We start from the raw sequence: 14,103 nt of genomic DNA on the forward strand, positions 1-14,103 counted from the left end.
TTATCTGGACGCATCTCAGTCTTCAGTTTCCTGTAACTGCAGAGGTCTCAGATGTGAGTGGCACCCCAGTCTAGCCAGTTTGGGCACAGATTAGTCACACAAGGACTGAAACTCTTCAATCAATTAGTCTTGATATAGAGCCATCTGAGCGAAACAATGACCAATATTATATAGGTCAGACCAGATGAGCCAGTATCTGCTTGATGGCTTGCAGAATGGTAGGCCAGAAGAAATTACATTAAATAAAGTCCTCAATTAACAGAGGATATGGACCAAAAAAAAGTCAGAAAAAAGGACATAGCTTGAAAGCATGGTTTAGTTTTTATTATAAGCTTCAGATACTCCAGGTTATGACTCAGCCTTTCAAAAATCAGGGAATAGCTCACTTCAGAGGACAGCAGGTTTACTGATGTGCCGAGAGCAGCTTGTCTCTGCATTTTCAGAAAAATCACTACAGTGCAGAGGCAGCAACAGAGATTATTTCATCTGACTTGTCGGTCAAGTATAGCAGCAACCGTGAGACTGTACTTGCACTGTCACTTTATTCTGATACAAGTCTACACTGATGCAAGAAACAGCAGCAACAAATCCTACTGAAAGCAGAACAGTTTCCTAAGCAGGATGGGAAGCATCACATAGACAGTATTATAAAGAATGCTGTGAAATTTCTCAGAGGATCCTTAGGATCTAGTTTTACATCAGCCAGGTAGAAATTTATTCCTTTATGAAGCTCTGCAGAATTCCACTTCCTCAGAGCAAACACACTTTTCTTAACAGGCAATACTTTGCCCATTACGGCACACTATCTTCAGTTACATCAGATGAGCAACTCCATCAGTGTAATCCTGGGCAAGTTTCAAGGCTTTCCTACAAATCGGGCTGTTAGTTTGTTAGCTCCCTTGTTCTGCACTGATACAGTGGAAAGAGCTCCACCTACAGCACTCTCGCACATTAGTGGTATTTTCCACCACGCTTCCTGCAGCATCCAGCATCTTCTACCTTCATACTAAACTAACTTGTGAAATTCAAGGAGACAGTGATACCAGACAGAGCAGGTAGAAGTATGCTTGGCTTTCCTGAGGAAGTACTTGTGCCTAGTACAGCTGATCCTATTACGGCATGTTCACAAAGATCATAAACAAATGATAGACATGCCATCCATTTATTAAAACCAGAAATGCTACTTCTTTTTTCTATTCTTGGCAGAACACGTCCAGACATGATCCTGCTGAAAACACTGTGCTGCTTGAAATGACCTTTTAAAGGAAATACAAAGTTACAGGATTTGCCACTTGTGATCTTTGGCTTCCTTCATTATCTAAAGCCCTAAGCTCTTGAAATCCTTAAAACAGCTACTCCCCCAGTCAGAGCATACAGTTTTGATTCCCCCCCCCCCCCCACCATTCATTTAAAAATGAAGAGGTGAGAGAGGATGGCCTCAATCCCGTGACAGGTACCATCAGTTCTACAGGTCAAACTTCCCTGCTTTAAAGTCCTTTCCATGTTAATGGCATGAATTTACTACCAGATTTGTAATAGCTTCCATTTTCCAGGTAAGAAAAAGGCACAGGAAAGCAAATTCCTGTTTAAGGCTGAATTTTGCAGATATTAAATACACCAAAGCCCCAGTGGTTTTGAAAAATAGTTTCTGTCACGTAAGAACAAAATCACGCCCACAGACTGAAACTCTGTAAAGGACTTTATAATAACAGAAATCAATATACTAAAGCAACAAATTATCTTAGCACAGTCAAGAAAAAAAAACCAAGACTAATTCAGAAGCATCAAAAAGATGCTACTTAAAAAAAAAAAAAAAAAAAAAAAGACTTCAAAACAATTGAGTTATCCTGAATATAAACTCATTTTAACCAAGCAGCTCAAAAGTACTATTAAGCCTTCTTGAGAACTCTTGTTTAAAACAAATGCTTGGGCTTCAATGTAGTTAGAACTTTGTGTATTTAAAAAAACAAACAAACAAAAATACCCCCCAAAACCCACAGCTCCTGATTAACCTAAGCCATGCAAAACAAACTCAGGAAGTAGTATTTCTCCAGCAGTCTCTTTTCTCTAGCATATGCATCACCTAGTTTTATCAATAGCTCAGCTCTGAGTAGCTAAGAAACTAATGAAACTTCATCAGCTTCTAAGCTGTTGAGAAAAAAAGATTAAGACCAGATGTATACAATAAAATGTCTTAGAGTGTTAGAAAAATTCACATATTGCTTAACTTTATCAGTAAAAACTGCTTTTAACAAAGTTCTTACCACATATAACCTTGCATTGGTATGACTGTGTTTATACTAGGGCATTTTTATAGAAAAATTACCAAAGGTATCGTCCTTCCTAAACAAAAGACGTCCACCCCCCAAAATCCCCAAATCCTGGAACTTGTGTTGCTGCATTGACAAAGGCTTAAGTGGTTGTCCAGGCTAAAAATCCAAATTTGACTCTTCAGAGTTAAACAATCTCCCTTCTTTCATTCTGAAAATATAACAACGCAGATAAGCTTACAGCTGCATCTGACTGCTTCCCATAACATTGAAATTGCATCTACACAAGGTCATTTTCACCAGGGTTTCCTGCTACTGCAACTGCTGGTCAGCAATAAAACACTCACCGTTTGAGAGAGCCAGCAAGCCTGGAAATGCTGTATCATCTAACCCTTCCCAGAACAAGGCTGCGTAACACAGCACCTAAAAACTCTCCTGCCTAGCAAATGCTCGTACTGGTGCCCTCATCTGCTATAAGTCCTCAGCTAGGTGGAAAAGCAGCAGCAAAAGAGTGGAATTTCTGCAAAGTTCAGGTAACGGAGACTGGGCCAGAGGCAAGAAGAGAGGCCAGCCTGCTTTTCAGGTCTCACGTGTGACATGAACGGCCTTAACTCTGCAGTTAACTCTATCTGTTTGGCAAGCTCCTCCAGGAAAAACTAGGGAATTAAAAAAAAAAAATCATCCTTTAAGATAACGCAGGATGTGTAACCGGCGTATCCAAACCTCACTGCACGAAGCACACTGCCGTCTCATGACCCCGGTCAAGCGCTCCGCTGACCAAGTGACTCCCGTTGGCTCAGTTGCCATGACCAGGGAAATCAGGAAAGTGCCATCCCTAGCGGAGCGGTTGGGGAGACCTGGAAAACGCCGCGTTTTTGCGGCACGGTGCGCAGAAGGCGCCTAAACCCCCCGAAGAGACAACTCCGCCCGGCCGGACAGCAGGTAAATCGGCCGGGAGAGGGGAAATCCCGCTGGAAAGCCGCCCCAGGGCCTCTTCCCGGGAGCGCTGCGGGGCAGGAGCCGGCTCCGCGGCTCTCCCCCCCCGCCAGCAGGCCCCGCCGCCGGCCCGGGGCTGCGGGCAGCCACCCGAGGGGCGGGCGGGGGTGACACGGGCTGCGCCAGGCCTCGGAGCGGAGAAGGGGGCCGGGGACCCCCGCCAACATGGCGGCTGCCCCTCAGCGACCCCCCCCCAACCCGGGGGTCTCCATGGAGACACCACCCCCCCCCCGCCCGCCGGACCCAGTTGAGAGCAGGGGCGGACCCAGCTGAGCACCCCCCCACCCCGGAACAGGGCGGGGAAGCGGACCGAGGGGAGGGCCGGCCGGCCCGCGACCCACCTGCCCTCGCCTGGCCCCGGAGGCGGGGGACGAAGATGAGGAGGACGGCGAGGAGCGCGGCGGCCACGGCGAGCAGCACCGGGTCCATCCTCCCGCCCGCCCGCAGCGCCGCCAGGCCCCGCCCCCGCCCCCACCACACCGGCCCGCGGGGGGGGGGGGGGGAAGGGAGGGGGCGGCACTTGGTACGCGCCGCTCCGCCGCCGGGCCCTCCCCGCGCCGCCAGGCCCCCGCGCCCGGGCTGCCCCGCGCGCTGCCTGAAGCGCGGCGCCCGCAAGGCCCGGCCCGAGCCGCAGGCGGCGGCAGCTGCGGGGGCGGCGGGAGCCCGGCCGGTGGCGCGGTGGGCGGCGCCCCAGCGGGAGCCCCGCGGGTGGCGGCGGCGGGGAGGCGGCGGCAGGCGGCGCGGCGGGCAGTCCGCGCGCGAGGCGGCGGGGGGGGGGGTGGTCACGTGGGCGTTGCGCGCGGCGGTTAATAACGGCCGTTAACAACGACCGTTAACGGACGCCGCCTCAGCGGGGAGGGGGCAGTGACGACCCGGCGCTAGTGCAGCTGGCACAGGGAGGCGTTGGGAGCCCTAGATCCGCCCCGTTTCACCAGAAAATTTAAATCGCTAATGCGGGACACTTGTCTGAGCTGCTTCTCCTCCCTGAAGTGGAAGTTTTAAAAAATAAATAAATAAATAAAAGCCGAGAGGCGAAATCGCTCTTAAATACGGCTGTGGTGGGGCTGGCTGAGCTGTTTTCCCTCACCGCTAACGTGGGCTGCAGGTGCCGCGGCAGCGCGTCTGCTCATGGGAGCCTCTGTTCCGCTTCCCCATGCTGACCTCCAGCTGGCTTTGGACACCAAGTTTGCTAACGTAGTGAGCTGGCTTAATTTGGTCAAAATAACGAAAACCTGCCCAGAGAAAGCTGGTATTTTTTTTTACCAGCTTCACAAGCTGTCTTGGTTTATTAAGAGCCAGTGCAAGGTAAGCAGCCCTCAGCTGTAGATCAATAATTGCTTTAAGCTGATCTAATGCTGGTGTCCAGCCAAGTGGAGGATCTGCCTCCTGTGACTTCCCTTTTGCTGATAGAAATGCTCTGTGAGTGTGCAATCAGTCAGAGCAGGGAAGTCATCATTTTTATGTGCTGGATTTTTTTTTTTTTTTTTTAGCCAGATCAGAGCAAGTATCAGCACAAAAGATGCTTGCAAGAACTTGCAGCTGGGGGTGGAGAACACCTCTTCCCCCCCCCCCCCCCCCCCCCCCCGCCGCCGCCGCCACCCTTTGGATGGCTGCCCACTGTTAGATCTGAAACAGTTTATTGGGCTCAGCCCCAGCCCTTGTGGGAGAGAGGAGGGAAATATTTTAGTTTTTACTGGTTCTGACTTGTTCTGTGGTTATAATGTTCTGACTGGTATAGCCCTTTCTTGCTTTGGAGAGGAGATCTCTTTAGTGTGGCTATTTAAAGGATTGTACTTGGGAACTTTTTTGCAGTGAAATTTTTTAATAAAAATGGAAATTGGAGAATATATTGCATTGAACATACACCTTGCTCTACGAGCAACTGTGAAACTGGCTTCCCCATCAGGCTTGTGGATTTTGGACTAATTGGACATCTAGACATTATCAAAGAATTGTTTTAGCTAATTAGTCATTGCTGTGCGCTGCACAGCTGTCTGTATATGGAGCATCATGAACTTGAGACAAATTCAGATGTGTCTGCCGCAGAACAACCAGCTTCTACAAAGAAATTTGGTAAATTTTAGCAGTGTAGAACTAGTGACTCAGTGGGAAGGTCTCAGAAAGGAACTGAGCTGTAGATCAAAGCTTTATTATGGAGTTCTTTAAATAATAATCTTTCAAAGGTCATTTTGAGAAACAGTGACAATACCCCTTTGTTCATGCTTTACTCAAACTTTATTGACTGTATTCTGTTTCTGTCTTACCAGGTTAGTCTGTTACTTGCTGTGTGGTCAGAAAGGACATGTCCACTGGTAACTTTTGGAGAGTTACCAGAAACAAGATTGTTGCAGTAACAAGGAAAATTGCACCTGTACATAATTAGAAAAAGTATGAACTGAAACTTTCCTCATCATTGAATCAAGGTACAGTTCAGATAATGGTTATTTCACATTGTGTGTAGTGGTCAGGGGTGGTTTTAAAAATAAAAACCTATATGAATGAAAAATGTCTGTTTTTCACGTCTTTGGCTTCGTACTTGAAAAATGGTGACTCTGGTGATTTAAAAACAATGTTTTTAGTTATTTTATCTTTCAAACATTTAACTTTTTATATATATTTCACTAACGCCGATTAGAGATCATCCTAAATATCCTAACAAATATGGCCTCTTAAATTTGATGTTTGAATGACCTTTGCTCTCTGTAGTCCTGCATGAGGTACCTGTTAGCTCTTCAAGTCAGTACTGAAACTCTACCGAGAAAGCAGTAAGCGGACACAGGCTAAGTGTGAGATTTTGGAGCATGGTCCATCTTGTACTGAGCTCCTTGCTGACAGAGTGGGAAACTATGGGGAGTTGCGTTTTCCTGAGCCTGCCTGCATTTGGAGGTATTCTCCATATAACTCAGTCCCAGATGTCTCATGGCAGTCTGGGAGCATGTTAGCCTTGTCCTGTAGGCACACAGTGGCATATACCAAGCAAAAGCTGGAAAGGTGTATCTGAGAAGAATCATTATTGCTGTAATTTTTTTTTTTTTTTTTTTTTTTTTGCTTAACTTTGTGATCATTTGTGCTTTGCTTGGTAGCACCGCTATGGCAGATGTAGAGAGAGTTGATAGCTCTCAGATTCTGTTTTGTCATCATCCAACTAATGACTTTGGTCTGCAGCCAGTGCTTATTTGTGCGCGTGGTGTGTATTTTATTTGCCGGCACAGTCCCTGCAGCCTTTAATAATGTCATTAAGATAACGTTAATGATGTAATGTCATCCAACCCTCTCTAGGTTGCAGTGGCAGAAGATTAGTTTTCCCTGTAGGTGTCACCATTATGCCGTGTAGAAACAGCTTAAAATCTAGAGAAGATGAATTACGGAATACTGGATGCTCAGTTCAGTTGGTTATCACACCTGGGTCATCTTTAGAAACATGACTTATCTTTTAATATTTTACATCCCTTGGGCTATATTTCTCAGATGTCTCTTATATTTTTCATAATTTAGATCTGGAAAGCTCCCTCTGGTTTCTTTAATTCACCAGGTAGATTTCAAAGAATTTTGAAGTTGACTTGCTGCCAAGAAACTGGGAAAATGTGTGTGACACGATAGGGTTACTCGAGGGTTGTGATGTGAGGTGGGTGTTACTGAGTTGAAGGACCACCTGTTGGAGAATAACTCATCCCACTCGGTCCTGCAAATATCGCACAACAGTGGGATCATAGTAGTTCAGGACTTGCAAACTCAAGCGATTCCCCCAGCTCACTGGGGAGCAGTGTCTGATCCCGATACAGGCATTTTTGTGTGTAAATACATGGCCTTTCAAATTATTCTTTATTTTGACAAAAAGTCAAATGGCACATTTTCCTAGGAAAAAAAAGCCTCATTGTATATAGAAATTATGTACTTGAGTGAGTGATCACCACTTTGCCATAATAGCAATGTCCATTAATCCAGCTGGCAATGCAGTCCCGGAGTGTGTGATTCAGTAAGTGTACAGTGGCGCCATGTATTGATGTCCGGTAATGAGACTCTAAGTAGAGGCAGTTCAGCTTCATTTGTGCTAATAAACTAAGTGCATCCAGGAACTAAATGAATCCTGGGCCCTGTGGCCAACTGGCACAAAACGGCCCTCTTCCATGCTTGTAAACTGTCTTGCCTTCCAGAAGAGGGTGGCTGGATGCAAACTGCCTGTTGGGAGTTGTTCTTGGACTGTTTTGTGTGCTGAAAAATCTAGGAAAATGTGAATTGGCATGGCCCAAATTCATTCCAGGGAACTTTCTAATAAATTACCCTCGGGGATAATTAGTTTCCAGTGCTTGGGCATGTCTGAATTTACAGTATAGATGTAACCTGCCTGTAAAGAATAGATTTACAGGGTGGAATAAGGCAAGTGCTGTGTGTACCTGCTCCCTGCCACTTGGATGCGGACCTCTTTTATTCACCCAAATACTGGTCTGGAAATGTGCTAATGAACAGAAGTGTTTCTGGACTCACTCCTTTGTGCCAGTAGGTACAAAAGGTATTCAGCAGCTACCAGGAAGCACTTGGTGAGTTACAGGATCAGACTCTGGGAGGTGTCCACTGTGCCAGAGTTGTTGCATAAACATAAAGAACTGGGGATGAATTTTTTAGTTCCAGGACAGTGGGCTCACAGTCTTCCATGCAGAGGTGAACTTCTGTCATGTGTGCACCATGTAATTGCTCAGCACCTCCCCAAAATATGTAAAGAGCCTCAGCTCCCTTGTGAGTTGAAAAAGCTCTCACCCTCTGGGCTTGTGGAGCTGTCTTGGTCTGTTGAGACTATGCTTGTCTGTTCTGACTGTTGGACTTGATTTTTTTATTTCAAGAGAAATAACATAATTTAGAGTTGCTTAACTTTTAAATTTATGTTAAACAGAAAAAAATAAATAAAAGTAACAGGTATACTCCATCAGGGCAAAGTCTTAGGTTTTGATAGCAGAACTGCAAAGTTTTAGAAGCTGTGTGAAAACAAGACAAAGGAAAACTAGGTTCTGCCTGCATCAATCTCTTGCTCTAGAGTTACCCGAAAATATGCTCAGGGGCCAATTTGGCAGGGCTCTGCCGCCAGAGCAGAACTGCAGCCTTGGATTTCTCTTCTGTTTGCACCCAGTATATTCTGGTTGCTGCTAAATGCAAGCAAAACTTTGTGGTCCTGCTGTGATTAGGCTGAACAGAGTACTGTTGGAAGTTATCTGAGAAACACCGCTCTAGGTAGGATATCGTGCTTATCTCGCCCTTATTTTTCTTTACCCGGAGGAATTCAGGTGATCACAGTTATAAGCTATAAAATAGTGGTGGCCCCTTTGGCTTAAAAGCTGAGGGGAGATCTGAAACAATGCCAGCAGAGCTATAAATCTAAGAGAAATCCAGTGAGGGTAAAAATTTCTTTGAGCACATCTTCAGGAGTATTGGGAGGTGGAGACTGCTGTGCTAATGGGGGATTAAAGGAAAAATGTTGCAAAAGTGAAATCCCTAACATTGAAATTCAGAGGCTTTCCTCCCGCATAGCCACAGAGGTGGTGATTTACCTTTAAGGGATGACTCAGCCCCACACAGTGGAGCCCAGCAAACAGGGTGCTGGGTCAGGATGCAAGAACAGTGTGGGTGAGAAGTGGTTCACAGAAATTTCCTGATGTGTGCTGAGGCAAAACCAAAACCTTTCAAAGGCTCTTTGATGAACAGTGAAACTCTACAAGATATATGTATTTGTATGTCCGTTCCTTGGCCTTGTCTGATTTCATGCAAGGGCTGTCCCTAGGTAATGCGCTAGCTGCCTGCCTGGTCTGGTCCAGGTGGCTGTGACTGCGTGTGTGTGTGTGTCTTTCTAAAACTTTATCTGCATTGTTTTCTTCATCTCTTTTGGCTATAAATTATACAAGGTAGTTCCTAATCAAAGTTTCTTGGAGAAGGAGGCATTTCTAGAAACCAGACTGGTTCTTCTAGACATGCATTTTCTTCTGAAAACCATTTTGCTGTGTTATTCTTGACTAGTGTTGTGTAGGTAATCCAAGTTTAGTCCTGGCATTGGACAACTTACTTTTCTGTGCCTAAGATTTTGTAGTTGAAAATCAGAAATAAAAATATTGACTTTCTTCCCAAAGTACTGGGGAGGACACTCATTATATAAATAGCGGTGTTATTAATGGCCGGTAGTTGCTATCGTTCTGGATATCTTTTCCATATAGTGCTGCTACAATTGCACAGCCCTCCTCTTCAGTCTGGCCTACCGAGCTGTTTGTCTAAAGCCTTAATGAGCTTTCTGTATCTTTTCAAAATGTAAATTGTAACCACTTTAGAAGGCATTAGTTAAGAAGTCTGTCACTGCAGCCCCAGTTTAATTTCATCTATCCCTTCCCTTGTTTCCATTAAAACCCATTTAATTACAAAAGCTATCTTGTTCTCAGGGCAGTCATCTCCATTTGAAATAAATGGGCAACAAAGTCTGTGACTCAGCTGACAACACACAAGAAACAACGAAGAGCTTGATGGTCAGGCCCTCCAGCACAGGGATGGAAATTATAAAGAACTGTTCTTATATCTTGGCATATCCACCAACATGAAGGGAAAAGAAAACCAGAGCTGTCAAAATGTGGTTTAGTTTCTTTGCTGCATGTGGGTAAAAAGAAAAGACTGACAACCTGCCCTGACCTTTACTGTGTGTAACCCTGCTCAGTGGGGTGCAGTTGCTGTGATGCAGCGACAGCACTGTTAGGTTGTCTGCAGGGACTGATGGGAATTTGCAAATTTAATGTGATTGCTGTTTGAGGTAAGACTTTAGCTATGAAAATATGTTTTTCTAGCCAAGTTACTTAAATCAAGTGCGTTTAGCTGGATTGCAAACTCCACTTAATGTGCAAGTTGCTCACCATTTAACATCTTCGTTTCAGCATTAGCAGGTTGAGTCATAGCGTGAATTTCCTGTCTTGTTTATAACACATGAGAAGCCATTTTTGCTTTGTTTTGGCTAGTGGCTAAACCGTGGTTCTCCCAGATCCTGTCTCTGGGGCAACAGTCTTACTATCCTTTCACCTGTGCTGTCCCACATGGTGAAATGGGACAGGGTCCATCCCAGGACAGATCCTGGCTTTGGATAATCTTTTTATCACCCAAAAAAGTGTCTGTGAAACAACAGCCTTAGAAAATACTGGAAAAAAACTGAAGTGTAAGGTAATCTGGCATCACCATCTTCCAGACATAGGCCCCCAAACTAGGGGCCAAACTAGGTCTGTCAGCTTGAGGGCAACTGTCAGCCTCAGAAGTTGGAGCTGCACAGAAATTAAACTCAACCCAACAGTATAGTGGTTGTCTGCTTGCGTTCATCTCCATTTCAGACTTCTTCAGCCCAGGTCTTCTTGCTTCCTACCTTGGTAATGCCAGCCTTCTCTGCACTTCTTCATGCTTCTGTCTTTCTTTCAGTCTTAAATATGAATGATGTGGCCAAATGAGGTCTTGCCTTGTACTTAGCACCATATAAATGTGCTGCTGAAAATGGTGAGGAGGCTGAGGGAGCTGACTTTTTTTTCAGCCTGGAGAAGAGAAGGCTGAATGAGATCCAATTGCTGTTTTCAGCTACTTAATGAGGGATACAGAGAAGGCAGAGATGACTCAGAGGTGTACAATAAAAGGACAAGAAGCAACAGGCGCAAGCTACAGCAAGGGACAGAGATATAACAAAGATTTCACTGTAAGGTTAGAGAAACACCAGACCACAGGCCCAGAGAGTTGGGGGAACTGCCTGCCTGCCTTGGAGATGCTCAAAACTCAGCTGCATAAGGCTATGGGCATCCTGAGCTAACTTTGAAGTTGGACCTGCTATAGGTGATAGGTTGGACTATGTGCTTCCAGAGGTCCCTTCCAACCTAAATTTTTCTGTCATTCCACAAATGTCCATGAAATAAAACACAAGGAATTGCATGTACAAGAATAGATCAGCTTGAACAGAGTATGCGCAGTCTCCTTATCTGGCTTTGAAATAACACTGTTCATCTTCAGCAGCTCCTTGCTGATGGCTGGCCAAGAGCTAAGCAAACTGCATTACCCACATGGGGTATTTCCTTTTCAACTTGAATTGTGTGGAGATCATGGATAACTCTTAGAGCAGGAAGGATGCTTTGATCTCCCTGGAGCTACTCCAAATAGATTATTTTGCTGGAGGGAGTTGGAGGAGAGCAGGAGAAGACAGGGAGTGTCTTTATTTAAATAAAATAATCCCTAAAACCAAAGCACTTAGTAGGAGTCCAGCAGGATCGGGAGTTACCGGGAGCTCGCTGCTTCTGCCTTCATCTCATGTTTTACATGTCTCAACTGAATTGCCGTCTCTCTCCAACAAGTGGTGCTCCTAGCTAGTATTAATTGGGCAGCGTGGGGAAAATGAACGCAGCAGCTGTCTCTGTTGTACCTGATCTGTGGATAAATGGGGGAATGTAAGAGCATAAGGATTGTCAGACTGGATTAGGCTCAAGACGCACATAATCTAGTGCTTTGCTTTCTTCAACAGCCAGCACAGCACATTTCCAGGGATCATTTTAAAAGCTGTGTAGAAGGCTTTGCAGCAAAAACCAATTCTCTTCTTCAGTTTTTCTCCAAGTATTGCCCTCTTTCCATTCCTGGAAGGGAACTTGCAGTAAAAATCAGGAAAACTTCTATCACTCTCTAGAACATTTTGTTTCACTAATGGTGATGTAGACCCAAAGTGGGTTGTAGGGGCAAGTTATTGGGGTTTACACAGGGCCGTGGACTGCAGGGGACAGCCAGGATAAGGCAGCTTGCATCCCATGGGTGGGAAGAGAGCAGGACTGGTATTTGGCCTTTGGCAGGGGCTACCAGGAATATTTTGCTGCCTCTGTGCATTTTACATGTGCAGTGTGCATTGTTATGAAGGGTGTTGGCAGGATTATTGGGGGGATGGCAATCTGCAGGTTGGATGCTGAGCAGAGTGTATGGATGCTGGATTCCTTCCAGTGAGCCTCTTGGTATTGACATCTAATTCTTCAAGAAATCATTCCCTGCTCAGGAGAGGCCCAGGTTTTCTGAGCTAGTCCGTGGTGACATCAGAGAGCTCAAGGACTTTTGTCATAGCCCCAGAGGGTAGAAAGCCTGGAGTCTCTAAAACAAGGGCAGGGAAACCCAGGCACACTTCATCACTGAAGAGCAGGCCCAAAAGCCCTTTTTGCAGGGATCTGTCTCCAGCAGAGATTGAGGTGTTCTGAGATGCTCTTTGCTTCGGGCTGCAGACCCTAAAGGAAAAGAAGGAGAACTGGACCCCTTGGAAAGAGAGAGAAAACCAGTCACACCACAAGAGGTACACGCTGGATTTCATCTGCAAGCTGAAATCGAATAACTAGAGAAAAAGTGGTATATGAGGCTAGGTCCTGGACTAGATTAAGGTGTGGGTTTCACCACAAAAGACACATGGTTAAGGAAGGAAAGATCTTTGTTAAAGGAGCTGGGAGCTTCTGTTCTTAAATGGGAATTACACAGGGCAACACTGACTTTTTGTAAAGAGTGGAGCTGGAAACATACCTAAGGGTGGTCCTTCACATGAGACACTACCATCCTTGGAAGACAGCATGCTGGCTTTTAGAAAGATGGGGTCCTATTGCCAGTCCCCAAGCCACGTTCAGCCTTTGGGGCCACTTCTGCATAGCCCATCCCTTCTTTAGCATTTCTTCATATGCCCCAGGCAGTTAGCATCCTCCCTGGGTTGCAGCAGGCTGTTACACCAGAGAAACACCCCAAAATGGCACCTCACTTATAATATTGAAAAGCTTAGACCCATAGGCTTGGAACTAAGACTGTACAAGACTTAATTGTTAATATAATCATCCAATTGCACAGGCCCAAATGCCTTCTTAGTAGGTTAATGTGTGTGTGTGTCTAGGTGGGATTTCAGAGGTTACATCTTGAAGCTGTATACCAGTTAGAGGGCAATTTCGGAGTTTAAGAAAGTGTTGGTGTGAAGGGCTCAGGTTTGGAGATGTCAGGAGATTTTGCAGTCTTGTGAACTGCTCTTGCATCAGTTTAGCCCTACATGAGCCAAAAATAAGAGAGATTATCTGATCACTGAAAGTGAGTCGAGTTGTTTACCAACAGATGCAAAGGTGCGTATATACAGACGTTTGGCAGGGTTGTATATAGAAGACAGACAAGACGAGACCCCAAAGACCCAAGGAAAGATTAAGCTGTACAGGTTTATTTTTGTGTTAAAGCCATTGCCCCCTTTGAGGGGGAGCACAATGGCAGAAAGAAGCTTTTAGGCAGGACTAGGAGAAAGGCACCGTCTTTCAGCATGTTAGCTGACATTTGATCATTTGCAATCACATCAGTCAAATCAAAATAATAATGGAAACAAAAAAGAGAATGACACACATGAAGTTTTCCCTTTTTTATTTCTGAACCCCTTCTCAAAGTCCAGAAGAGAAAGATACGTGAGGGTTAGGCTTTTTTTTTTTTTTTTTTTTTTTTTTTTTTTTTTTTACTTTTTTTAGTCAGCTCTATTACATGTGGAATGATCTGACACAAGAAAAAGTACCCCTGGCATTGCAACTTCATGATTTCTGTTTCGTTCAGAAAGAAATGTTTGTGATGGCAGCCATTAACTTCTGAAGTGTAGCTTTGTTGACTGGTTGTATTCTCATCTTCACAAAATCAAGATCTGGACAATCTTGCAGTATTTTTTTCCAGAATCGGTAATAGTTCTGATGCCTTCACATGTTCATGTAGTAGCTGGGCTTTCAGAGGGTTTTTTTGTTTCTGTTTTTCTTTCTCAGTGAGCTATTGTGGAAGTGGAAACACTCGCCTGCCAATGACAATCCTAAAGAATACC

The 14,103-nt window shown here is 45.1% G+C and overlaps 1 protein-coding gene and 1 long non-coding RNA gene across 2 annotated transcripts in view; one reads left to right on the forward strand and one right to left on the reverse strand.

Annotated features, from left to right (window-relative positions):
• The window catches only part of DDRGK1 (DDRGK domain containing 1), a 40,900-nt gene extending 37,130 nt beyond the window's left edge, over window positions 1-3,770 (reverse strand). The window contains exon 1 of the mRNA XM_064511641.1: window positions 3,608-3,770. Within this exon, the coding sequence (XP_064367711.1) occupies window positions 3,608-3,695 (88 nt within the window). The 5' untranslated portion in view covers window positions 3,696-3,770. The remainder of the gene's footprint in view (window positions 1-3,607) is intronic.
• The window catches only part of LOC135328327 (uncharacterized), an 88,094-nt gene continuing 76,558 nt past the window's right edge, over window positions 2,568-14,103 (forward strand). Inside the window, exons 1-2 of the long non-coding RNA XR_010389169.1 lie at window positions 2,568-3,212; window positions 5,534-5,689. This is a non-coding gene — a long non-coding RNA (uncharacterized LOC135328327). The remainder of the gene's footprint in view (window positions 3,213-5,533; window positions 5,690-14,103) is intronic.

This window comes from Dromaius novaehollandiae, chromosome 4, assembly GCF_036370855.1.
Source record: "Dromaius novaehollandiae isolate bDroNov1 chromosome 4, bDroNov1.hap1, whole genome shotgun sequence".
In the NCBI taxonomy this organism is placed as follows: domain Eukaryota; kingdom Metazoa; phylum Chordata; class Aves; order Casuariiformes; family Dromaiidae; genus Dromaius; species Dromaius novaehollandiae.